Source organism: Cinclus cinclus, chromosome 8 (genome assembly GCF_963662255.1).
Source record: "Cinclus cinclus chromosome 8, bCinCin1.1, whole genome shotgun sequence".
Classification (NCBI taxonomy): domain Eukaryota; kingdom Metazoa; phylum Chordata; class Aves; order Passeriformes; family Cinclidae; genus Cinclus; species Cinclus cinclus.
In genome coordinates, this window is record NC_085053.1 from 25,820,435 (window position 1) to 25,847,060 (window position 26,626).

A 26,626-nucleotide genomic window follows, 5' to 3' on the forward strand; every position below is an offset into this window, starting at 1 on the left:
GGAATTGGGGGTCCTCCCTCCTTCCTGCTGGGGTCACACCATGCCCCATGCCCGCTGCCAAGGAGGAGCTGCTCTTTACAGAGAGAAAACAAGTGTTTAAAGAGTTCTGCAACATTTGTTGGGTTTATTTTGCTGTCGATAAATAACCAGAGCTCCTGGGTTAGCCATTGGTGCAGCTGCTGGGACTTTAACACCAAAGCTGAAGTATTTAGGTTGCTTCCTCTTACCCTATCCCCCCAGGACCTGTCACCTCTGTCCCATTTTCATCAGGGAAAGGACAACTCTTGCATCTTACTGTTCCCCAATACCAGAGACACCCAGATGATGGCACCTCCAGGTACTGGCACACTGCTTTTCTAGGATGTAGTTTATTAAATCAGCCTCTTTTCCCTCTGTGTGGCAAGAGTTAATTGTGCTAGTATAAGAATACTATTCCACAGGATTATTTAAAAAAAAAATCGTTTTTCTTACAGCAGGGAACATGTCCAATAATTGATGTGGGAATATTAATGCAATATATATGTTATCAATTTAGAAAAGCAGAAGACATATTTCCTTAAGCTTCTAATAATTTATACATATTACCTTCATTTATACAGCAGAAGGGCTCTTGCAGAGAGCTACAATTTGCTTCATATGTTTAGCTTGGGTATTTTGCTTTACCTTCTAACTGCCAAGTTTGGGATTATTTAGCAGTAAAATTAGAAATGTGGATTTGAGTATGTACCAAAGTCCTGACAGGTGTTAATGGAACTCAAGTTGGATATTTTATTCTTTAAATAGTAAAATATAAACCTGAATTTGTTTAGCTTTGCCTTCCTGCCAACTGTATCAGGTATCTTGTGTGACTAGAATCACTGTTTTCTGTACATGGTCTTCATGGCACTTTCCAGTGCCTGTTCCCAGCTCAGCCTGTATTTATAATCCTAACAGGTTTCAGCTCCACAGAGAATTCCTTAGGCAAATGTGTGATTCTCAACTCAAAGAGATAGGAAAGAAAACTCATAATGCAGTATAGCCCAGATTTGAAGAATATGCCTAAAGATGCAAATAGACACCTAAGAGGATTTCTCAGAAGGAAGTAAAATCCTGGAGATTAAATTAAAGCAATTTAAGGCAGTTGTGTTAAAATCAAACAAACAAACAAACCAACCAACCAAAACCACTTAGTCCTTTTTTTGTTGTTTTTAGGCATTCAGACACCTAAAAAATCTGTTTCTAAGTCCATTGCAATTCAGCAGTGTCATTTACTTGGGGCAAACTCTGGTTGAGAGGGATTTCTTTTGGTCCCAGTGATCTCCAGGTTTGCTCGGATTGCTGTGTGGGGCGTGCTGTGTTTCAGAGAGGAGCACTGGATGTTCAGGAAAGGATGTAGGATACTGGCACAGAACAGCCTCAGCCTTCCTTAGCACAGGAGCTGTGCTGGGAGGTGCTTATTATGTCTGCATTTTGATGTGGAGGCTGTGACTCCTCAACACCTTCCTGGGACAGACTGACACCCTCTTTGGAGGCATCTTTTCCTTCTCAGCCAAGGAAGAAGAAAGAAGAGAGGAAGCCAAGGTGCTGGTCTGACCGCTCATGGACACCTGGAGCAGGGGGAAAGGAAGCCTTCCCTGAGTTACTGAAAACCCTGGATCTGCTGTCTGACCCACACACTGATCCCGGGTGCTGGAGGGGAAGAGCTGCTCTGGGGCTCTCTTGGTTACCATTGCCCTGAGGATGGGGGGTGTCCTGCTGCCCTTCGGAAATGAAGGGAACCTTAAAGTGTGGGAAGATGGGTCCAATCCTCCAGTAAAGCAGCACAGTGAGCTCCCTTCCTGGCCCAGTCCCAGGCCAGTGTCTCGTACTGTCCCTGTGCCCAGCAGCTCATTCTAGTCCCATGTCTGCCACACAGGCACACATGGAGAGATGCATACTCTCAGAAAGGAGGGAGAAACTCTGAAATCAAGAAGGCCTAAACTTGTAAGGGTTTTGAAAATTAGCATCATGCTTTTCTTGGTGTCCATGATGAAGAGAACTTCTGTATAACACAGGGCAAGAAAGGCACTTTTAAAGGTGAGTCACTTGGTTTTGAATGGGTTTAATGGCACTGGTCAGAAAATCTGTATTTGCATATAAGAATTATTTTATTTTCTTCTGGCTTCACCACCACTACAAAATTTTGCCAAAGGAATGGGTAAAGTTCATCTCAGTAGGAATCTAGTAGAAAGCTCAGTCTTATAAGGCCTTTAGCTAGACTGGGACTTTGTACAGTTTGAATGGTTTAAAGAAAAATTCTGTCATGGTGGAGTGGTTTTCAGCCCGCGGAGCTGAGATAGGCAGCCTTGCAAGGCTGTGAGGATCTAGGGCTACAGCCCTCCTCCTGCTGACTGGGCCATGGACTCCCAAATTACCTCAGGGAGTTCGCAGTTTGCTTTGAAATTGAAGCAGAGAGGAGCTTTTAGTGTAACTCTGCAGATCTCAGAAGGGCTTATCTCAGGAGGGAATATTCCAATGGCTTTGTGCTGTCAGAGAATTAAATCATATAGGCTGGCTATTTTTTCATCTTCTCTTGCACTGACCTAATTTAATACAAATACATTACTGGAGAGCTGAAGTAAAATCGTGTAGGTCTTAATAAGATCATAACAAAACCCATTGAAATATTTTTTTCTTATGCAATTTAAATTCAATTTACAGTCACTGTTTATTTTCACATACTTGGTTGTTGTTTTAAGCACTGGGGTTTTTTTACACTGCTTGCGTAACTTAGAGCTATTGCAGTATCAAACCGGTGCTCTTAATGTGCTCTGGAATTTGGCCTTTTGGACTTTTACCATTTAGAAAACGTACCCAGTTGAAAGGACAGTCTCCGAAACAGGGGAGCCTTTCCACAAGCAGCAGCTGTTCCTGGTGCTGGGTGTGCACGTAAGAAGAGAAAATGATCTGAGAATGTACTCAGTGCCTGTTCCTTTCCCTGGGAGCACGTCTGAGCCCTGAGCAGGCTGTAGCCATTCCTGCTGCACACCTGAGACTTTGGGCTTGAACCTTCCTGTGCCTTGTTGCCACAGCACAATGACAGCATTATAAGAGTGGTATTTTGTCACTAAATGCCACACGTTTGACTCGATGATCATGGAAGTGTTTTGCAGCCTGAAAAATGCTGGGATTCTGTGAGCACATCTCATCAGCTCACCTGCAAAGGCCCCTCTGGAGCATGGCAGGACCATCACTTATGTCTGTAACTTGTGAGGTGCTGCAGCAGGATGGGAACAGAACAAGCATTTTGGTTTTCTGTACAATGAAAAGCCTGAGCTTGATTATATTAAAAGCTTTGAAGTCCTGCAGAATGTTTGGCTTCCAGCCCAGCTGGTGGAGAGTGCAGAGAAGTGCCTTTGCTGTTTCAGTGTCAACTTGAAATTAATTTTCTCTCTCCCAGCTTGATCAGCCACTGAAGGTCATCTTATTTCAGTTGTTCCTGAAGTGTCCTGCATACACACAGTACATGCACAGGGGTAAATGGGGTTTGCATTCACTGGGGAAATGATTTGTAGCTATTTTTTCAAGTAGTGTAATTTATTAGTTGAATTTTGTTGCTTAGATTGAAAAAGTATCTGACAGTCAACTGGGACCAGCAGTTACATTTTAATTCCACAGGGTAATAATTTTCTACTATTTTATATAAAGACTTGCCCCAGTTATTTATACATATTAGTTGTTGGGGTTTTTACAGCACCACAATGAGAAACTTGCCAAGCAATAAATTCCATTGAAAGGTTTCTTTGTGTTTTTAGGAAAAGCTTACATAAGATACTTCCCTACTTACATGTAATAAAAGGAAATAATAAGGTACACAGCACACGAGTAACCATTAACTTGTGCTATTGTGTATTTTACTGGCTTTATTATGGGTAACTTTCCAAACCATACAGACTCAAACAAGTGCTTTTGCATTTCTCTGAATCTATCCTTTTAATTTACAGAAAACCTGATTCACACAGATTTTGGAATTAAATCATCACCCCAGCTGCTATGCTTTTAAGTTTCCCAAACCTTTGTGAATCATTGTGTGGTTTTGAACAGCCTGGTTGTTGTGACATTAAGAATTTTTGTAATTGATCAAATATGTTTAGGATTGGTTGGTTTATATTTTTAACAACAACAACAACAACAACAAGTTGTTCTTAGGAGAATTTATTTAATTTTTAGGAAATTGAATTAATCTTGTTTTTAAGTCATGATTTCCTTTCTGTGTTTCCAACTAATTGCAGCACAGGAATTATTTTGATTTTTGTCTCCGACATTACAGCTTTGTTGGGCTTTGGGTATTTTTCTAAGTCTTCCTTCAGAAGTCCTAGTTCTTCCTGCTTGGCAGTTGTTAAGCTACCTGCCTCCTTGTTTAATGTGCCTGGAGAGAGTTCTGCCCACTTATGTCTGAAACCAAAAAAACCCCAACTGTGAGGCATCAGAATAAATAAACAGGCCAGAAAGCCAAATGTAGCCGTGATCAGAAGCAAAGCCACATGTGTAGGCTTAGAGCACTATTTGGAGCCTTTCTGCATTTCACTTCTAGGAGAGGAATGAGGAGTCCGTGCTGCCAGGGCTGCTTGGCCACAATTAATGGGTTTGCAGCTGGTACTGGGTGTCCTTGAGAGCCAGAGAGCTTGAGGAACCCTTGCTAAAACAGGGGGGTGGGGTCATATAACCCCATGAACCTTGTTCTGCAGTGACTAAAACTTCCTGAATGTCTAAGTTTCATTCAAATTTCTTGAGGACAGAAAGCTAAATTGGATACAGAGACCCCTTCAAACGCACTAACAAGGTGCAACCAGGCCCTGGAGAAACAAGTGCACCGTGTAGGGGCTGGGGAGAGGCACGGAGGCACCAGGGATCCTGATGCTCCCACAGCACCAAAGCTGTGGGGTCCTGGAACTGGGACACAGGTACCCTGTGGGACCTGAGCTGTGTCCCACACTTCTGGGGAGAGAAGAGACGAAAAAAGGAAAGCACCATTCTCAGCCACAGACTGGGTTCAACCCAGCTTGGGCTTTCAGTGGTGCCCTGTGGGAGCCTGGCTAACTCTGTAAGAGAACAGACTTGTTGATGTAGGGTCTGGACAGCCCTTATTAAGCCCAACTTGCAGTGGTTTGTAAATGAGAACTCTTATTTGTTCTCCAGGGACACTTGGGACACTTTCAGGAGCTCAGCTCTAACAGGCCTGCTTGGCACACTCCGGGGGCACCTGGCCCTTGCAGGATGTGTCTCCCCAGGAATCATCACTGTGCTGGAAGTGCATCCCTGTGGGGCCAGGGCCACAGTGACAGGGAACTAAACTACTGCAGGGGACCCCTGTTCCACTGGAAGCCCCTTGGTTTTGTTCACATACACGTGAGCTGTTTTAATGTCACAGTGACTGGGATGTCACTGATTTGTTCAGGCATTTTAAGGATGGAGTATCAGGGAGCCCAATGGTGTTAAGAAATGACAGTACACTTGTTTCCAGTTTTTAATGCTTTCTTGTAAAATTGAAAATACAAAACCAGCTGAGCAAATGTAGATCTTTATATACATGAGGTCTCTGATTAAAAAAATCCTTTTAGTTAAAAAAAAAAAAAAGAAAAAAGGGAAGACCGATCCAACGAGTTAAATGAAAACTGATTAAAGGGAACAACATTCTCAAATTGAAGCATACTTTCCAAGAAGGAAAACATCTTTACAAGTTTATTATATAACTTACATTTACACTTTACTGAGAGAACTTACAAAACAAGCTGCTTGAAATACTCCTCATTCCCTTAAAGCATGAATTTCAAAGTGCCACAGCAAAGGAACAGGTTCCAATATTATCTTATACAGACTATTCATGTATAAAATGGTTTGGTAAATGTGAGGTGTTCATTTAAATGAGCACATATAGGGATACAGACTAAATAAAAGTACTTGAACAACACCTTTGTTATTACATATGCAGTTATAGGTATAATAAAGGAAACAAGGCCAGCACTGCTCTTAGGTATCTGTGTAGATGGAAGGAATGTGATTCAAGCAGTGATCAAAGGCACTGTTCTGGAAGAATCCATTTTCATCCGTTCCGCTGGAGACCATGTCTTCAGATACACATTGTGCTTCAGAGATCCCCTCATAGCCTGGAAGAGCATGGACACGAGTTAGTGCCACGGTGCACGACAGGAGGAAGCACACTTGGGGCCTGGGATGACACAGGACAGCACAGCACAGTGTTAATGGAAAGACAATAGTGTTCAGCATCAAAGCCTTGCCCAGGAGATGCACAAATTTCAGTGGGTGTTTGTGTCATCATGGCTGGCGCTCCTGCTCATTTCTGTGCAAAGCTGTGCACTTGCAAGTGAAGTGCAAGTATCAGAACAGCCCTCTTGTGACTCACAGTCATTATCTGAATAGGACATCAAAACAATCAGTGGGCAACAATCCTACTAAGTGTGCACTAGAAGTGATGCAGTCCTCCTGGTTTGTGTTTTTCCTTTTAATAGCACTTCTGAAAAATATTCCATGTGTCTCCCAGCTGCTCTTAAAAGAAATCGGGATCCTACATTTACTAGCTCTCCACATAGTGCAGGTCTGAGGAAGCATGTCTGGGGCAGGTCAGGGTCACAGGACATATGGACAGAGCTATGAACCTCAGCCCACCAAAGCCCACCAGGCCAAGCTGGCTGCTGCTTGCCAGGCTACCAGAAAGTCACGGCAGTAGAGAAGCATTTCTCTGTCCTTTTGTAATACCAAACTTCCACAGCTATTACAAACCTCCTGAGCTGCACATCCCTGTGGAAAGGAGCAGGTTTGCCATTCTACCAGATGCTATGGCAGCTGGAGTACCAGGGAGTCTAAAAAAAACCTCTTTATTGCCTACCCCAAAGGACATGAAAATTCTCTATTATGACCCACCACAGCCTGCTTTTGCAACTGGCCAGTCGAGGCCCACATGCACATGTTCATTTTACTACGGTCCAGCCCCTCCTTACTTCCCCTCTGCTGTGTTCACCCCCTTAGCATCATCCTGTGTACATACTCTGTTCTCCCTTAGCAGCAGCAGTAGCTGAGGGAGCACATGGAACAAGATGCAGTTTAGCAAATGCCTGTGCTGACACAGAAAGTGAAGCCCTTACAGAGAGTGGGGACTCCACTGGGCATGGCTGATCCTCATGGCTGAAGCACCAGACCTGGCTCCGTTCTCTGCCCCATGGAGGGGTCTGTGGAACCATTGGGAAATTACTTCTTTTCTGTGCCTTGGTAGAAAATGAGGCGATTCCGTCTCTTTAGCCTTCCTCTTGTCTTTTCCACACTTCTGCAGGCAGGTGTACCTGGGTGAGGCTGAGTCAAACTCTGCCCAGGCTCCACAGGGGCCTTGGGGCTAAGTGGCATCACACCAGCAGCCAGGGATGGATCCTGCATCCTACACAGCCAGTCCTGGCTTCAGGAAAACCTGTCCGCTTCATTGTGGCTATTTTACTGTTAAATATGTTTTCATTTTTTGAGATCAAATTCTCTACTTACTTACATTTTTGCATTTTCCTATGACTTATTAATTGACTGTTGGTTTACAGGTCAGATTCTGCTGTCTGCAGAAATCTGGCACACAATGAATGTCCAGAGGTTCTGGAGGACGACCTCAGCATGTTTATCTGTGTTGGGCCAAGTAGAGTGACCATATTTTGATAAGTTTTGCAAGTGTTTATGTTATGCTAATTTCTATTTGATGAGCCTGTATACAGGGTAGATACAGAACCACAGATGGATAAAACCCAAGATAAGCATACACCCCAGAAATTGTTATTAGATTCCAGATAGAGTAAACTATCCAAAGTCCTGAACAGAAAATAAAAATTTATTGACTGTTAATGTGATTCATGGAACAGCTGTTTGCCAGTCACATTTGGCATTCCTGTGAGATGAGATCTCATTTAATATTAATGGTGCTATAAAAGCCTGAAAAAAAATTAATGCATAGCCTTGATGAATCTTGCAAACCTGAATGGTTCTATTTTACACACTAAAAGATGAGATGAGATTTATATATTTCATACATGTTTATATTTCTGCCTTTTAAGTATTTGCATGCCTCAATAACCACTCTAAAAACAAAAATACTAAACAGAAACATTTCATGATAGTTTAGGCCCAGACAGAAAAATCAACTGTTGTTGAAGTTGGTGTCTTGCCACAGTATTATTCTTTACTGCTACAATTTCTTCTGGAAAGTTTATTTAGTCTGTTCTTTAAATACTGCAGGCTGTCAATCTAAGCTTGAAATTTGATGTTAACATGAAAAAACTCTGTTTTAGTAATATCAAACTTATGAGTAACACTAAAGAATTCAAAGTTGAAGTCGAAACTTCATCTTAAATGTTTCCCTTGTGTTGGTTACTGATGCATGCACTTCCCAGAATGGAACAGCAGACAAATGCGTGCACACTTGCTCTGAACAGAGTCTCCTTTAATATAAAACAAACAGGAAAGTCAACTCTAATTTTGTGGTCTGACTCAGGCCCCAATTCAAAAAGTACTTAAACATATGTTTTTAGTATCGTTCTTAACCAAGGTGCCCTCCTGAGTGCAGACATGAAGTGAACTTTCTTGGAGATATGCAAGTAAAGATTGCAGCAAATGGTTTATGGTTCTGATAATACTCACTTTTTGTTTGATTTCAGCAATTCTGTCAATTCTTCTTTTTAAAGATAGGGGAAAAAAACAGAATACTAAAATACTGCAGTAATATAGTCACTGTAACTTTGACATGATTATAAAAGCCTGCCTGAGCACACCTGAGATGTGCAATGAACAGACCACACAAAAAATGTAGGCAGTGCCTTGTCAGCTCTCCTGAAGGTGGGTGCTGCCTATGGCATCCAGCAGAGGAGAATTTGTCTATCAATCAAATTAAACAAGATTAAAGAAAAAAAAATTGCTTTCCTTCTGGGGTTTTTATAGATGAAAATTAATTTCAGTGCTTTTTTTTATACAAACATGTTTTGTCATAACACTGAATATAACATGTGTTCTTTGCCCCTCCTGATACAAATATCATATGGATAATTCCTTATAGGTGGGATAAATTACCTGTTGAAGCTAAAGGTGCATTGAGTATGTGATAGCCATTCTGCCTCAGAGGACTGAAGCAATGGGATTCTCCTGTGAGCACATCACTGCTGACAGACTGATCCATTGTTCTGTAGCAATCTCCGTAGTGGAAACAGTTTTGTATGGAGTGAAAGCTGCCTTGGTAACCTGAAAGCAGATATTGCACACAATTCAATCCTTCTGCAATGGTACTACCTCCACTTCTGTCATTTCATTACTCTTGGGGGGGTTTATTTCCTCAGTTTTAACTTTGGAAAAGTGATTGTCCTGTTCTATAAAGTGCAGTCACAGAAGAGCTGCATCAAACTTGGTCCTACAAGGTGCTGTGGACTGTGATCCCCATCAAGCTAAAATCTCAAGGATGGGCTTAATTTCAAGCAATAGATCAGCTGAACACAGTCAACAGCACACTTGGTTCCAAGCTAAGCAGTGAGCCCTCCACTGGATGAGGTCCAGGATGCTCAGCTCCTAAGGGAATGTCTCTCTAACGAATCACTCTTAATTTAAATACAATAATACAGTATTTAAATGAATAGTACTGTTTTGTTTTCAGTTAAGTAAAGTATTTTCTCATTCAGTGTGTGCTGTGCACTGCTGGAGACAGTGCTGTTTATCCAAAACACCTTCACAGGTTCCTCAAACTTCTTTCCCTGCTCTTGATTCAAATGAACCCCCTTCCACTGGACACAGGTACAACTGACCTAGAACTGCAGGACTGACTCCAGATGGCTGTCACATGAAGACCGAGTTCAACCAGAGGCTCTTCTGCTTCTGGAAAAGTGCTAAGATAGATCTGTATGGTCTCTGCTTGCCTCAGTCATTCTGCTTTTGGGGCATCTTTGACTTTTGTCCTCCACATACTCAACACTTCTTAGATCCTGTTTTGTTTTGTTTTTTTTTCCCCAAGTCCTGCATTATCAGCACCCAGCAGTTTGGGGTTTGCCATCAGAAGTTGTGAATGAGTTGTGGACAACAAAAGAAGATACTTAACAGTAAAGGACAAATGAATTGCTGAGAAAGGAATTTTGCAGTATGAGTTGTTCCAACATCCTAAAAAATTGTAATTTGTTCCCATAAAGATGATCTCAAAGTATGTCACAAAACCAACCATGGCCTGATTTAATTCTCTTCCTTCCTCCTGCCTCTTGTTTTTTCCAGGTGCATTGCACATTAACTACACATTCCTATCAGCTACACCTTTTCCTATCTTCTCTGAAATGATTCTCCTTCTCTTAAATGCAACTGAAGTCAACCAAATTAAGCATAAAGTCTAGCAGAATGTGCTTCAGGCTTCTCCTCTCATTGCCAGAAATAATATGGAGCTGTTGTCTTTCTTCCCTCAGTCTTACTCAGGAGCATTTCCTCAGGAACTCCTGCAGAAGCTCAGGGCAGTTCAGTGAATCCCAGTCCCAGCCACATTTCCCCATTTCCAGCTGACAGCTCGGCCCCACTCTCAGCAGAGACCTGCCCTGCTGGGCTGCTTGTGCAGCTCTTCAGTCTGTTTGTTCAGAAATTAAATCCCTGTGCCTGTCCCCAGAGCACCTGGGGCTCTATGGGGTGAATGTGTCCCGTACAATTCCTGCAGTGTGCAAGCTCTCTCCTGTTCAGTAAATCTCCCCCACTTGTCTGTGTTTTCCCTCTACTACCAAAGTCTGACCAAGCAGACAGTACCAGGCAAAGCTCAGGGTCTGGGCACTTCGTATTTCCTAAGGTGGCAATAAATAAGGCCAAGTGAGGGAATTCTTGAGGAGAAATGCAATGAACTCATTGAGTGGTGAAAGATTTGCTCTGAAGCTTCCCAGTTTAATATGTGCTTTGGCAGAATCTGCAAGGATTAGATGCTTCATTTCTTGAGAACGTATGATCCACTACAAAATACCTAAATTGTTGATGTCCATGATCAGTGAAGTCCTAATGGATGGCTCTTAGATAAAGACACTACACGCTTTGTACCAAGGCTGCTCATATTTGCTGCTATGGAGAAGGCAGCCCAAAAATTTGGAAAGTTGAGCATTAAATGATGCATGTCCTTCCTTGGAATAAACAGCCAGCCACCTCTGTTTACTGCCTGGAGAGTCTGGCTCAAAGAACTAAGGAGCTCTTAAGAGAGGCAGCACAGCCCTCTTTTGATGTGGTATTAGGTACACTGTGCTATTGATTTGCTTTGATAGTTATCCTGACTTTCTGTTTACAAAACACGAACTCCTTGCTGTAAGCCTTCTAAAAATACATCCTTTTGAGATGAGCAGTGAAAAAAGGAGACACTTGGTTTCAAAGGAGGCATAACTGATTGCAGAGAGCACTTAGATGCATTGCTAGAGAAAAAAAATAAAATGAACCTTTTCCAGAATGTCTGCTACAGACATCACTCCTAGGGAAGGCATGATGTATATTTTCTCTGTTCCTATAACTGCTGTCCTTCCCTGTGCTGCCAGGCTTGCCTTTGTTACATCAATTAAAAATCTTCATGATCTACAGAGCTGGCACAGTGGCTTAGAAAAGCAGAGAGCAGCCAAGCATGACAGAACTGGATTGAAACTAGTTGGATCCAGGGTTTTCCCAAGACCTGTGGGGAAAGGTTATTTAGAAGTGTTTTAAGTTACACTGTCTGGAAATACCTGAAGCAGAGAATTGCCTCAGAATCAGAATCTGGAAAAGAACTGCCATAAGCAATGAAATTCCCTTTTGGATTGCAGTGTTCATCTCTCAGTACCACTGTGAGATACTCTGAGAAGGCAGAAGAAAAACTGTTCCTGGAACCACCCAGTGAAGAGAGGAGTGTATGAAAATCCTGGTGCTACTGCACTGCTATGTTCACTAGGACCTGATTTCTGCCCAGTGCTTCACAGAGAAAATACAGAGAAATGCACCTTCTCTGTTCTAACGTGCCTGCAAGGTGGGATAAATTCAGATATTAAACTAAAGAAAAAACACGGAGTGAGGAAGGGAAAGGGTGCAGCAGGGACACAAGTCAGGTAGAACAAAACGTGACACTGAAAGTGGGATTCCTGACCCTTTGGGTTCATTGCATTAGCTGTGGTTCCTTTAGATTTCTTTAAATGCTTCACTGAGAAAACATGGGGAATTAAAATATGATTAAAATCCCATGACCGAGCGTTAAGTTAACCACATATGGTTGATTAGAGTAAACTAAAGAGGGAGCATTTATTACAAGTTCTTAAAAAAGACTCCCTTCAGTGGTTAAAATACAAAGTAAGCAAGAAGGCTGGTCCAGTGCAGACATCCCTGCTCCTTCCAGAGTGCAAATCTGTAGCACCAACTTGGCAATAAGTGTTTCACCAATATTTTTTTTGCCACATGGATTTCAGGTTTTCCTTCAGGTTTGATTTAAATCAAGAATTTTCTGAGGTTATTTTCAAGTGAAGAATTTACTAAATGCCCTGTCAGTTTAAATGATCACTGTTAAACGTTTTATGTACAGTAGATGTAGAAATGTAACAGTTCATAAAGGAATAAACCGAGTTCCAAACATAACATTTAGTTAAAATTTTGCTTTGAAATAATTTGTGGCAGAAAAGCTGCACTTAGCCACTTCATACAGCACACTGGCTGCCTCTGCTTCTCTAAGGCACAGCCTAGAAAACTTCAAGCAGCTTTAAAATGAATGATGTAATGAGCAAATAATTGGAATATGGCTATTAAATGCCATCTTGTTATGTCATGTCATTTACATGTATTTGCAAATAAATCTCAGCTTTTCAAATTCCATAAAATTTCTGACAAGAAATCATGTCAGGTATAAATAACTACAGGATTCCATTGCCTGCCAAATTCTTTCGGCACGTAATGATTTCCATGTGATTTTACTACAGCTAGGTTAAAACATATAAATAATGTCAGCTTGTTCTTTCATTATCAATATTTCTGCTACCAGCCTGACGAGGCTGCCATCTCCTAGAAATTCCACATCCACACTGTTCATGTGCTTCTGTACAGATGCCTGGTTCTACACGAGGTTTATGTGGTGTACCTTTTTTGGCAAAAATTCAAAACTCCTGAATTATTACAGATTCCATTAGAAAAATGTGCTATTAATGAAATGAGAGGCAAAAAAAAAGTAGAGCAAGTACAGCTAAGTACAGGTTACAGATAATTGGTTTCAAAGGCTGCTAATCAAAACTGATTTTGGAATGACCATTTCCATAATTAATTTATAATAATACTTCAACATTTGGCCAAAGTGGAAAATTATTGCTTTTTCAAAACCACATGACATAACACTTAGAAAGCAACAATTCATTCAAAAGGAAATGTGGTTTTCTTAAGGAATAAAGTCAATTTATTTAAGTGGTTCAAAACTTGTTCTGTCTATGCATTTGTTTCTGCTGTAGTAATGAGCTGCTAAACTTTCCTCTTGTGGCTTGTAGTTATTTAGCTCATTATAGCAACATAATCATATATCATTATATGCTATCATAAATCTGCCACTTCTCCCTTACAGAGTTAATCTTTTTAAATTGAATAATCTGTTGAGCATCAGGTTGAGTTAGTTTTTCCTTCAGCACAAATCATTAAACATAATATGCTTTAACTTTTCAGACTAAGCCTCTCCAACCAGAGAGCAGAAACACTGCTCAGAGAATGAGGGGCAGAGGGAACTGTTGGGATACCCAGCCCCATCCCAGCTGGGAGCTGCTCATGGGTTTGTGCTCAGGCTCTTGCAAGCAGACAGATGTCCTACACACTTCTTTATTGGGAATATTTACCACATTTTAGCAGCTCACCATCTGGATTGCATAACAGATTTCTGAAATATGCAAGCTCCTGTTACTGGAAGAATCTGTGATAATAATATCTCTTGCTCATTTGTGCCCCAAAAATTTCAGGAACATTAATTATTTCCCACACCAGAACTCCAGAATAGGTATGCAAGCTCGCAGTTAAAAAGGCTGAGTAATTCAGAACAAAAAATATTTTAAATTAAGCTGTGAGACAGCTGCTTACTGCTCCCATTCCTGTCCTCGAATCCCACAGGCACTGTACAGTTATACAGAGGGCATTTACACATCACTATATAACGTAAAAACAAGCTAAACTTCCAAACAGTAAGTGAAAAAACGTTTGTTTTCTTTATCTAATTCCATGTCTTGTGCATCACTATGAGTCGGCTGAGCAGGACACTGCCAAAGTGTGCCTCAGCCCATGTGTTTTGGGACTGGATGGCTCTTGCAGGGTCCACTCTCCAGGCTGGATGACCAGTTGGGGGAGGTGCATGGCCAGCAGCCTTCTACTGAAGGACCTGAATAAAAGCAGTAAATCTGCTGTTGGGACAGCTTTCCCCATTATGATGACATATCACAGCACGGACCTGCCTAAAAATTTCCATCTGTATGTACATCACTCCAGTTTAAAAACTGGAGTTCCCACTGAAATGCTGACAATATTAGCCAAATACGAAAAACCAAAAATCTTTCTTGAGCTATAAATTAGGAAAGTTGCAAAAAAAAGAAGAAGAGGGAAGAGTTACCTTGAGATCCCTGCTGTACAGACTGGTTGGGAAATGGGGTGTATGGTGTATTTGGTATCCCAGAAAACTGCTGCCCATTTGGTGATTGGCTGTGGGATGAAGGAGAGCCATGTTTCTGCAAGAGGGAAGGTGGAACTAAAGCTTTCAGGGGGCTGACAAGTGGAGAGATAATGTTGGAAGCAAGCCTAGAAAAAGAAAATACAGAAAAACTTCACATATCACATCATAACATGGTAAAATTAAATACTTGAATGAACTATTTCCATAATGGCCAAACTAGAGAGAAGTCTGTTTTGCAGGTACAAATTATATTGGAAAAAAAGGACAACAATGAAGTGCTACCTTCAGATATTTGCTGGGAGGCAAGAAAGTTAGACAAGGAATTCTGTTCCTTGACACCGACTCCCTGCACTCGCCATAACAACAGCATCAAAATGACACCACTTCCTCATTGAGCAACTTCAACACAGCCCAGGTTAATTTAGAATTTTGTGAACTGGTATACATATCCAGAAACAGAAGTGGACAACGTAGCCAGAATGAGTAAATGGAAGTAAATTGCTGAAGTCCCTACACATCTTAATGGGGTAAAGCTGTAACAGGGTCAAGCTGCAGCCAAGACAAAGAAAAGTGCTGGTTTCGCTCTGCAGATGAACAGAGTAGAACTCGTACAGCTGTGACAAGGAAGGGGTTCTGTGCTCCACAGCCCAGTGGTGCCCTGTCAAACAGCACAGGCAGCATGGGCAGTTCTCAGTACCCTCTCTGCTGCCTCCAGAGCTTTTGCTAAACCTAAGAAGGACTTCTTTGGGCAGCACCTTCAGATGCTGCAAAATCCACCTCACTGTCTGAGAGCCACACTGTGGAAACTTCCCAGCTACAGAACCCAAGGTAGAAAAATAAAACAACTTCTGCAGGTTGTAACAGATGTCACCGAGCTGGAAAAAAATACTGAGCACAAACCGTTGGAGGCAGACAACAATTAACTAAATGAAAACTTCAATCTCTCACTGGTGTCTTCCTCTACCCTGCACAAGCTGTTCAAACACCATAAACCATCATTCCACACGATGGCTTCTTGGAGCAGTTGGACTGACCTTGGGAGTGAGGCTGTGCTCCAGTGAGGGCTGAGCACTATATGGGAGTGTGTAAGAGGTAAACAGAGGGGAGCTGTGAATAAATGGTGACAACAGCTTAACCAAATTTAACATGAGAAGCACAGGAACGCTGCCAAAAGCTGTCACAATGATGCTTCGAATATTAGAAGGGGTTTAAATCAACCAATCTAAACCCATCCCATGCTCAAATAATTCCACCTCCCAAAACTAGGAAGCAAGAATACAAACCACAAAGACTGAGTCCCCCAAACGAAACTGAGAAATTAAACTAGTGCTGTTAAATGGGTGAAGGCAAGGATATTTTCCAGTCGAATAGCAAGAACTGGAAAACAGTTTTGTTTTTTTTTTTTTTGTGAGAAAGATACCCCCTCCAGTAAGTGCTGATCAGTAATACATAAAATAAAAGAAGGCTACTGTTGAATTAAAGGAGCCAACATGTAAGGAGAAAAACATCCTATTTGTTCTGGTTTGGAAAAGGCCTGGAGGTGCAGAGGTGCCGAAAAGGGAGCGGGGGGTACCGGGGCCACCTGCGCTCCTCTCAGGTCAGGGACCAAACGCTGTCTGCAGCCCGCGCTGCTCAGCAGCAGAGGCAGGGAAAACACCGAGTTTATTCGCGCAGCAGCAGCGGCCAAACGCCAGGGGCAGCTCCCCTGGGGCCGCAGCTTTTCCTCAAAGGGCTCCGTGGGGCCGCAGCGTCCTGAGCCGCACGGACTCGGCGAGCGCTCTGCTCCCACGGCCGCGATCCGCGGGAGCCGCCCGGGAGCGCTCCCCGGGCCCGCCGGGCAGGGCCCTGCCCCGGCACACAGCGACACACACAGCGTCCTCCACCCGCCAGCAACGCTCCTAGGAGCCTGGAAATGCTTCTATCTGAAAGGAGATTGAAAAGATTGCAGTTGTTTTCGTTGGAAAGATAATAGCTAGAAGAGCTCATGATAGTGACATTTATATGGGTAATGACCACACACACATTTAAAAGAGAAACAAAAGACGAAGTAAAAACTGCAGTGCCGGGGACGAGCCAGAAACCACTCTGAATAGGGGAGAGAAATGCTTCTGGGGAGCGAGTCCTCTGCAACTGCCTGCGTTGGGTTTCCTCTGCCTGCCCTTGGAATGTCTTGTCCTGGCTACCGCTGGGAAACGCAGCACCCCATAGAGACCTGCCGGGCTGCTCCCAGTGCTTTGTTAGCGTGGGCCATCGTGTTTCTAAATTCTATGCAATCATGCTGCTCGTCGAACAAAAACGGTACACTTAGGTATCCAGCTGTGGGAATACTGAAAATCCCAGCTTCCCTACCCAGTTTAACTACTCCCAGAGGCTACTTAAATCTTAACCACGGGAGAAGAATTTAAGGTTTTATCGTTATTTTTAAAGCAGTGCTTGTCCCCACTCACACTCTTACATTCCTGTTTTTCCTGTGTGTGAGCTCGACAGGGTTTGTGCCTCGAACCCTTTGAGATGAGTGTTTAAGGTCTGCAAGGCCAGAGGGGTGCAGGCCGTGCTCCAGCTGGGAATGCTGAGCAGCTTGTGGAGCTGCCAGCTCGCTGCTCCCACCGGGCACGGCTGCCCTGGTGCTGGGGCTCAGCAAACATTGCTGGCTGTGGGCAGCTGTATCCTAGGAGCAGGAACCTGAGCTGAAACTCTGAAACAGCTCTGGGTAACACTTGAGCATCACTGCCTCCTCTGCATCAAGAGAGTTTCGGAATTGTGCAGTTCTCCATAAAAATCTGCTATGTTCTGCTCAGGCTCTCTCAAGAAGGAATTTAATATGTTTCCTGGAAGTTAAGGCACAGTTTTCAGCTACGAAAGAACTCTGCTCAGCAGAAAAATCTGGCTATGTTAGCACAAGTGGCCAACATGGGGATCTGTGTCCTTAAAATATTCATCACAATCCCTGCAACTCAAGCTGGTCCCTAAAATACTACCCTGTGTGTGCGTGTGTGCATGTGTCAATGTGCTCTGGCACGCTCAAGGGGAGATTTTCATCAGCAAAACTGTCCAGTCTCCAGTGCCGTGTTCTTAATTCTCTCCTGAGTATCTGCCTACTAATTAGGTTGTTGTGATACTCAAGTTGTTTAGAAGAGGAGGAATCATTCCCGATACAAATTAAACAGATAATGCATTAGAGCCTAAAAGGTGATGCCTTCTGTGTGGAAGATGAAACACGGAAAGACTTACAGCAGGAACTCAGCTGGATACACTAAAATTCCCAGGCAGTAGCTCAGGCATGTGTGTTTCAATAACTAATAGCCTGCACATTTCCTGTTAATACTGTACTACAACCACAGTTTGCTTTGGTTTGGATAGTAATAATAAATACATACCATATATTTTACCTTAATTGTAACTTGCATAATTCAGTAAATTTGCAGGTCCTTTGGGGCCTTTTAATATATATCTGTGCCTATATACAGCTATATATAAAGAGACATAAATATTCTCACAGGCATGAAAAAAAATCCATATCCTTCCTTAATTCATTATATTTGAGGGCTCCTGGCTCTATGGAGTATTTCTGTTGAGGGCCATACAAGGGTGTGATGGGGGAGCCTCCTCTCCACCCTGTTCAAGACACAGGAGCAACAGGACACACACCACAGAGAGAAGGAGCTTGGCTGGAAACAAAAGGAACATTTTGCTCACACAGCATGCCCTGGCCTGTGCTACTCACATCCACAGGAGCCACAGAATCAAACAAAATACCTACTTTTTTACAAAGGGACTGAATAATTTAATGGCCAAAACCAACATTTCCATGCTAAGCGAGGGGTAATCACATCTTGTGCTTCAGGATGTAAAGTGATCGCCCATGGAAGCAGAGAGGAATTCTGCTCTCTTCACTCACCACACAGCTCAGGGTGACTGACCATGTACTGGAGGCCTTTTCCAGTTCCCCCTGAGGAACCACTGGAGATGGAATTCCTGTCTGAGGGAGCTGGGATTTCAGGTGGGATTGCAGGGCCAACGCTTCCTCTGAGGAGGCACCAGCAGGCAATCAAGGGAAAGGACTACTCAGAAAAATCTTACGTGATTCATACACACAACCAAAAGGAAACTTTGGGAATAACTGAGCCTCACTCAGTAACCACATTGTCTGTGGCACTGTGCACATTTGTGCACCAACACTGCTTGAAAATGCCCAGCTCCGCAGACCTTCCCACAGGAACTCCTGCAGTCAAGTAGGATTCTACCCACAAAGAATCACGAAACCAAATGTCAGTCATGGACAGCAAACCAGTTCCTCAGTTCTCCTGGAAAACATTTGTCACTCACATCAATGGGAATGACCAGAAATCTTGGTCCTAACAGAAGGACTTTTTAAAATGGAAAATTAAAAGTCAAAACATAGAAAAAATGGATCTCTCCCTTTCTAAGCGAACATCTTAGGAATCTCAAACAAATCCCAGTGAAACTTTTTATATAAACTTTCTTGTGAACATGGTTTAATAATATATTTTGGATGGTGGAAGTTTGTATTAAATTCTAAGTAAGGCCTGTGTGAGGGAACTACTTGTGTATGCCATAAGCCAGCAGTGACCTACAGAAAACACACCTAAAGGTTACAATTACCATGACTTTAGAATTATTGATCCTGTCTGCACTCTCAGCTTCCCCAGGCAGGCAGGGGTGTTTAAAGATCTCTGTGTTCTCCCAATGCACACCAAACATCCTCTTCCAATATCAGTGCAGCATAAAGAACCAAAAAAATAAATACAGATGGACATGGATTGTTCTGAGATTTCCATCACAATGTCTGGATAGGTGTTTTCTATATATCCACAGTGCTTAGTCTGAGGAAGAAATAGATTTGCCCTCTGCTTTAGTCTTTGTTCAGTACCAGTTCCAGGACAAATTAACAGAATAAGAAATTATAAAACTCCTTTCAAGATAAGAGAGTTTGACTAGACCTTGACTGTCAAACACTACATACAGTATACTTAGTAAATACTGGGTGGAACTGAAAATTGAAAAATAGTAAAAATAAATTTAAGATTTTGGAATTATAAATAGGAATGAAGTACATCTGCAAATGGAAATATGTAACACAGGGATGTTTCAAATATGAAAACTGTCTGGGTTTGTTTTTTTTAATGGTGTGGGGGCTTGACTGACAGATTCCTCAGCTAGACAAAGAACTTCAACCCATATCCCATTGAGTTCAGTGGAAACAGGACCAAATCCAGGCTAAAAAACATCTGTCCTTTATGTCAAATCATTTTTTGTATATTTTGGGTTGTAAGATCGTTCTGTAACAGTTCCATGCCCAGCAGTACTGCCAGATCGAGTAATTGTGCCTTTTGAGAATCATGTTTTAACTCATATTAACATGAAAAAAAAAAAGCAAATAAAGCAGCAGAATAAGAAGCACAAACCGAAGCAGTTCCACATTTTATGTGAAGTGCAGCACTGTAGGAACTTGAGAGTTTCTATGAGATGAGGTTCTCCCATAAAACCCAGCACACCAACCAGTTCATTCATAAAATCTCTCCCCCAAGCACTGCAGTCACTGATACTGTGAGAAAGTCCAATTCAGTTCCAGGACCAGGAGATTATTTTTTTTAATGGAAAAAAAAGTTAACGCGGATTTTCATCTCTTCCCATAATATTAAAAATGATGTGTAAAGCTCTGCTAATCAGGTCCCTGGATAGAGCCCAATCTCTGGCCACGTGTTTCTGTTCTGGGTCTTGCCCTACGGGAATTTCTGTCAGCACATGCTCAGGAAACAGTTACACCGTTCACTCTTCGGGACTTTTTTGTAAGACAGACTCTATCTGAAGTTTGGTGAACCTCTGCACTAATCACTGCCAGGTGCCTCTGGCTACATTTCTGGAATGCAAGGAATCTTTTCCTTCTCTCCCTCTTTCTCCTCTTCCCTCCCCCTCCCCAATATATAATAAATCCTGTAACACAGATCACCTTGCTGGGCATCATTGCATTTCTTGCCTTTTCCTATAAACAATGAGCACCCATGTCCTAGGGCTGTGACTCCAAGGTCCAGCACCATGTCTCTGGCTTTCCCAGGAGCATGCCAGAGGCTCAGTCCCTGCTCTGCTGCCACCTGTGACACACCTGTGTGTGACATCCTGAAAGAAGTGCTGAGGTAATGACAGTTTTTGTCTGACTTTTAGACAAATACAAAATATTAATTTTCTCTCAAAATGCTGCCTGGGATTACCTGGATCCAGTTCTGCACCTTTACTCACCCACACTCTCAGCCAAGTCCACATGTGCAGGAGCTGCTCAGCTCTAAGGAGTAAGGGAGATTTCATAAATATTATGGAGAACACTATCCACAGGAATGTTCATGTGACTGAGGAGTTGCAGGTCATTTAATTGCTTTAGAATATTTTTAGTAGTATCAAGAACAGTGATACTAAAGCAATTTCATGTTCAGAATCACAAAGGAGCCCTTAAAGTCCTCTCCCGGTACACTCAGGGGTTTTCTGTGTGGGCCTGCCTGCTCTTGGGCCCAGAGGGGCTTCCTGAAATACTGAAATACTCCCTTGTCTGCTCTAACAAACACATGTGCAAGTCTGAGTGGGGCACAGAACGTAACTCGGTGTTTGTCACGCATTTCATCATCTACGCAAGCTCACAAAACACACAAAGCACTTATTCTGTGTCAAATGTGTATCTCTACAACTGTTCTGCCCTGAGATGTGCAATTTCTGCAGAGCAGTTCCTCACAGGGATCATTATGGGAACTGTGCCACTCCAAAGGATGATTGTATTTATAAGGGTTTGTTTAATAACCTCTGAAATGAAGCTGATGAATTGCTACAGTGGAAGTCACTACACATGAGGGAGATTTGAAAAATTATTCTTGCTTACAAATCTAGCAGGAAAAGGTATTCTGGAGTGAAAGAAAAGTCGTATTAATATGGTCAAAGAAATAACAAAACATATGTAAATAAAGAGCAGCGCCTTAGGTTCAAGTGATTGCCAGGAAGTCAATTACAAAGACATGTAATCAAACACAGAGACTGTTTACTCCAGATTATCTGGCATGTGCTGCATGCTTGACTGATCTATCTTATTTCAGTAGTTTAAAGTCATTATTCTCTGGCAAACAGGCAGCAAGATGCTTCCAGGTGGGTTCTGCACAGGTACTGATGTCTGTTGTCTTCAGGTTTGCAAGACAGAACACACTACTCAATAGTGGGAGATGTTAAAATAGAAAAAATAGCTATTTGTTACACCATGATAAACTCCTGTGTTTGGTGTATATGGTTTGCATCAAACTGCAGCAGTTTTGCTTAAAAATCAAAACAAAATTTGGAAAAAAAAAGAGAAAAAACAGCTTTACAGATGTTAAGTGTAAATTTAACTACAGATAAATCCAGCAATGGCTAAAACCATTAATGTAATGCAGAAGAGCTCTGGCTGAATCCATCTTAAATGCTTTCTGAGTTACTCTGAAAATCTCCTTTAACCTCTCACCTTCTCCTGTAACTCTCTGATTTCTCACTCAGTCTTCCTTACAGTGTCTCCTCTGGGCAGGCACTATGGCCCTTACTTTGAGAGGCACTGGTGGAGGCTCTCTCCTGAATGTCAGTCCAGCCCTCTCAGAAACTCAAATGAAACACTTGCTCAGCTATTTCTGCTGATGGACGAACAACATTTACCCCAGGATCCAGCACCAGGTTATCCTTAAGCATGTATCTGTTGAAGTACACCTATACTAATGCTAATTTTGCTTTAAGGGGAGGGGGGAACCTGTATAAGCCTATCTGGACATGATTATGAATTAATTCTGGTCACATTTTCTACAATGAGATAAATGACTTGGGATTTGAAACCAGATGCTTTTAATTACTGATGTTCTTTGTTTCGTGGGGCCCAGCGCCGCACCTGTACATTGTTCTTTCTGGACAGATGTACTGATGCCCCTTTTGCGTGCTCAGATCCCTAACACTAAGATAAATTATGAAGGGTTCTTGGCTTCCTCCATTGAAAATGTTTTCAGCTGTCAGAGATATCTGTTTCTTGTTACTGGTTTTAGTGCTTTTGAAGGGAAGACTAAACCACTGACTTGTGTATTCTGTTATAAATGAAGAGTACTCTCCAATGGAATCCACAGAGAATGAGGGATGGATCTCCTTGGTCTCTTAAAAAATCTGTGCAGGTATTTAGCTCTCCAAAGTACTTCTAGAGTAAAAGTTTCTTTCCTACAAAGATCCTAACAGTGTGTCAGTTCCTGCTCCACTGATTTATATGAGCTCACAAACTTAATTTAAAATATTAATCAATAAACAAGATAAACAAGAATCAGATGTAAATGGCTAAGACACCCAATTGTCTCTTAAAGTAATGAGAATTAGGAGCACAAATGTATTTTCCTACCTGGCCAGGATCCTGGCAGATCAAGGAGATAGCACCAGAAAGAATCTCCCCCATGTAACCAACAAGATTTTATCCTGCATGTTTAGTTTCAAGCTTAAAAATACCAGGGATTTCAAATCTGCTGTTCCTCAGTTGAGCAGAAAGGAAGGCTCAGTGTACCTTGTGTTACTTCATGTACAAAGAAGTGAAGGACTAAGTTTTTAACAGAGAACTCTTTACACTGAAGTATTCCTGTGGTATTTGAAATAACAAGTGCTAAGAAGTAAGCAAACAAAAACTCTGATGTTTAAGCAGCCTGATTAAAATGTCTCTTTTCACGTGATAGTTCTTAAATCCCATTTTTTGCGATTTTCTCTGGGGGTCAGTATCACTTCAGGGGGGTCTGGCCCCTGTTTTCAGCTGGCTGCAGTTGGCTGGGGAGAAGTCCAGGCAAAGGGAGTTGTGTGAGCCCTTCCCTCTAACCTTGCTTAGAGCTATCCTTTATATTAAAGGCTCACCAGATTTGGCTCATAGTCCTCATTAATCACCACCTCTGCACATCACAGATGTCTTAATCCAACTACTTCTTCATTTACTGGTGTGTTTACAGAGCAGAAATTATCTAAATTACCAGAGGAATATAAAAAAACGTTTTCACTTTCCCATGGAGACACATCACCCTCCCAATCAAGTCAAGATTTGTCAGTGCCCCAGCTCCTGTTGGGAACAGAAGTGCAGTTTGTGACAGCAGCACAAGTGACAGAGAGCCTCAGTCACACACACAGGGATCGTGTTCGTGTCCTACAAAGTGACCTTGTTGGGCCATTGCACTAAATTGGTGCAAATCCCAAACTTGGTGCCACCACTCAAACTCATTTAACTTCAGTCAGATCAGTTTCATTAAAGCTGATAATTTATCACAGCGAACATTCTAAACTGCAATTTACAGAGATAGTCTGCAAATAAAACTAAGTACACTTTTAGATGACTTGGATAATAACAGCCAAAAAATAGTAGAAAGCAAGCCAAGTGCTACATTCACCCAAGATTTAATACTAAAAGCTGCTTTTCTGTCCTCACTCTGCTACAAATCAAAATAGACTATTTTTGCAATGGCCAAAATGAAACCCAGTTTGACATTATACATGGCAAATACTACAAGAAATGCTAAAATAAACCCTTGCTACCTGAAATAAAAAATAAATATACATTTTAACCTGGATCATGCCAGGCCCACTTTCTGCATGCTTTAGTATTTCTCAGCCAACCACTTTTAGCTGAATTAGTATCAATAGAAGTAGATTTTTCAGTGTAGCGTACACTTCATTCCAGAATTTGAAAAAAATGTGCTCCATATTGAATAAAGCCAGTATAAATACATTTGGTAATGAGGTCAGATTTTGTTAGAACATTTTCAAGTGAATTAGATAATTTTGTCAAACTATTTAAATGTCTCAGCAAACCATTTGGGAAAATTGACTGCTGCACTTGGTATTGACTTTGGCAAAGGACAGTGTAACATAGGGCTTTTTTTTGTTAAAAAAAAATAAAAAGCCTTTAAATCAAATTCTGAATCTCATGTCAAACTTGAGTAGACTATTTGTACTCTGCCTCATGTAATTTTTGGCATCTTGCACATTTGATGACTCAGTAATTAGATTTCATGATAGTAATCACTTGGTTCCTGCCACAGACTGCACGATGTGATCCAGCCTTGTCATGGTCCCGATCCACAGAGCAGGAATTCTCTGTGTTTGCTCCAACCCCAGTGCTGAGACAGCTGACAAATGAGGCCAAACCCTGTGTGCTAGAGAGCTGCAGAGTGCCCACGGAGGGAGGCAGTGGGAGGGGTTCCCTTCCCTCCTGTAGCTCCAGGAGAGATGGAACTGCCACAGGCTGGCCCAGGGGGAACAGCCCTGTGATCCAGGGGCTCCAAGCATGCAAGTGTTAAGTGATTTTGCCCAGTTAAATGGATGAATGCTTTAAACAGAACTGTGCTAAATGAAACTCAAGGACTATTAATTAGTTCACACAAAGTTTCTGCACTTACAATTAAGATGTCACGAGCTGCATTTCAGCAGTCATGAATAATGTAAGCATAAAGCATTAAATACAGCAGAAGGATCTTGGAATGACAATGCTGAATGAAGATTATTTTGAGTTTAGAAAATGGTATTTGAGATGCTGAAAAATTCCAAGTAACTATGTCATGAAACTGGATGCCCTGTTTTAAAATAACTGTTCAGAAATACATTCCAGTCTCCATTCCCTGATGTTTGGCTCATGGTTAGGAATCTGTTCTCTGACATTTTGTCATAGGATATTTGGGCAAAGACTTTACTTAGGTACATGAGTACTGAGATAAGAAATCAGCACTGTTGTCTCCTTTGAGAAGGAATCTGCACTGCACTAAAGCTGGAATTGGCAGAGACAATTCTGATGGAAACTGTGGTGTGTCTGCAGCAGGAGCTCAGTGAGAGGCTCAGCCCAGTGACCAAACTGCTCCTGCTGGAAGGGAAGCACTGTGCTCTGGAATGGAGACACCAGGGGCAGGAATGAGAATTCATCTGGGACCTCCCAACCCCTCAAACTGGAAACTTGTCTGTTGCCCTCACCCTGGTCAGGTCTTTGCTTTCATTTCTTATTAGCAGCACCAGAACACAAAGTGCCTTAGAAACAAATCCACCTTCCCGACAGCCTGCTAAATCCTTCCCACAGTATACCCTTCCTTTATGTCATTCTTGGTTGGGATTTTTTTTCCTTAACTCCCCTAGGAACCAACTCCAAGAGGGAACAGCTGAGCAGCACACTGGGAGCAGTCAGAGGGTGGGATCCCACTCCAACAGGCTCAGGCAGTCCCTTTCTGCAGGGAAAGAGCAGCTCACGGATGAAGTTCCCTTTGGAGTGTCTGTCTCCATTCCTCCTATTAGCTCTACTGCCTTCTCTGCTACAGAAAACTTCCTATTTTTCTGGAGTAATCTCCAGTGCCTCCAGTTGGCCACGACTCTGCCATGGGAATGAGTCTGCCAACAGGAAATACAAGGTCGGGAATGTGGCAGGGCAGGGAATCAGAAGGACTGGGCACAGGCATTTTATGGGACAAGGACAGGATGAATCTATCCATCATACTGGGAATGGGACACTGGTACCTGCTACTGGCTGAGGTCAGAAGAGAAGGCTGAAGGACCTGAGGGTACAGAAGCTCAGCTTGCTGCAGAATTCATTCCCCAGTTAGGAAAATAAGAAGGACTAGTTTGCTCCTAATTGAATTTCCACAATCAGATTGTTCTCCAACCACCCCAGGTGTAAATTTCCTTACTGTACCTCTTGCATGCCACACACATTCTGCCTTCTGCCCTTTGCTTAAAAATCATTCTGGGCTTTCCTTGCCCCGTATAAAAGAAGAGAAAGGTCAGCCACTGGACTAGGATGGGAAAACTCTACATTTGATTGCTATATTTGCTAAAGGACACCAACATGTTCCTAGGGAAAGAAAATCCTTTAATCTCTCTGCCTCTTAAATTCCCATCAGTAAAGCCAAATCAGAGTCCTTTCCCCATCCAAAGTGCTGGGAAGTAAAACTGTAAGTATGAAGTTGAATTTGCATG

General features: G+C 42.2%; 1 protein-coding gene across 1 annotated transcript in view; it reads right to left on the reverse strand.

The window, feature by feature from the left end:
• Nucleotides 1-5,967: 5,967 nt before the first annotated feature.
• GLIS1 (GLIS family zinc finger 1) overlaps nt 5,968-26,626 on the reverse strand; it is a 178,472-nt gene continuing 157,813 nt past the window's right edge. The window contains 3 exon segments of the mRNA XM_062497309.1: nt 5,968-6,125; nt 9,073-9,240; nt 14,582-14,766. Of these exon segments, the coding sequence (XP_062353293.1) occupies nt 5,989-6,125; nt 9,073-9,240; nt 14,582-14,766 (490 nt within the window). The 3' untranslated portion in view covers nt 5,968-5,988.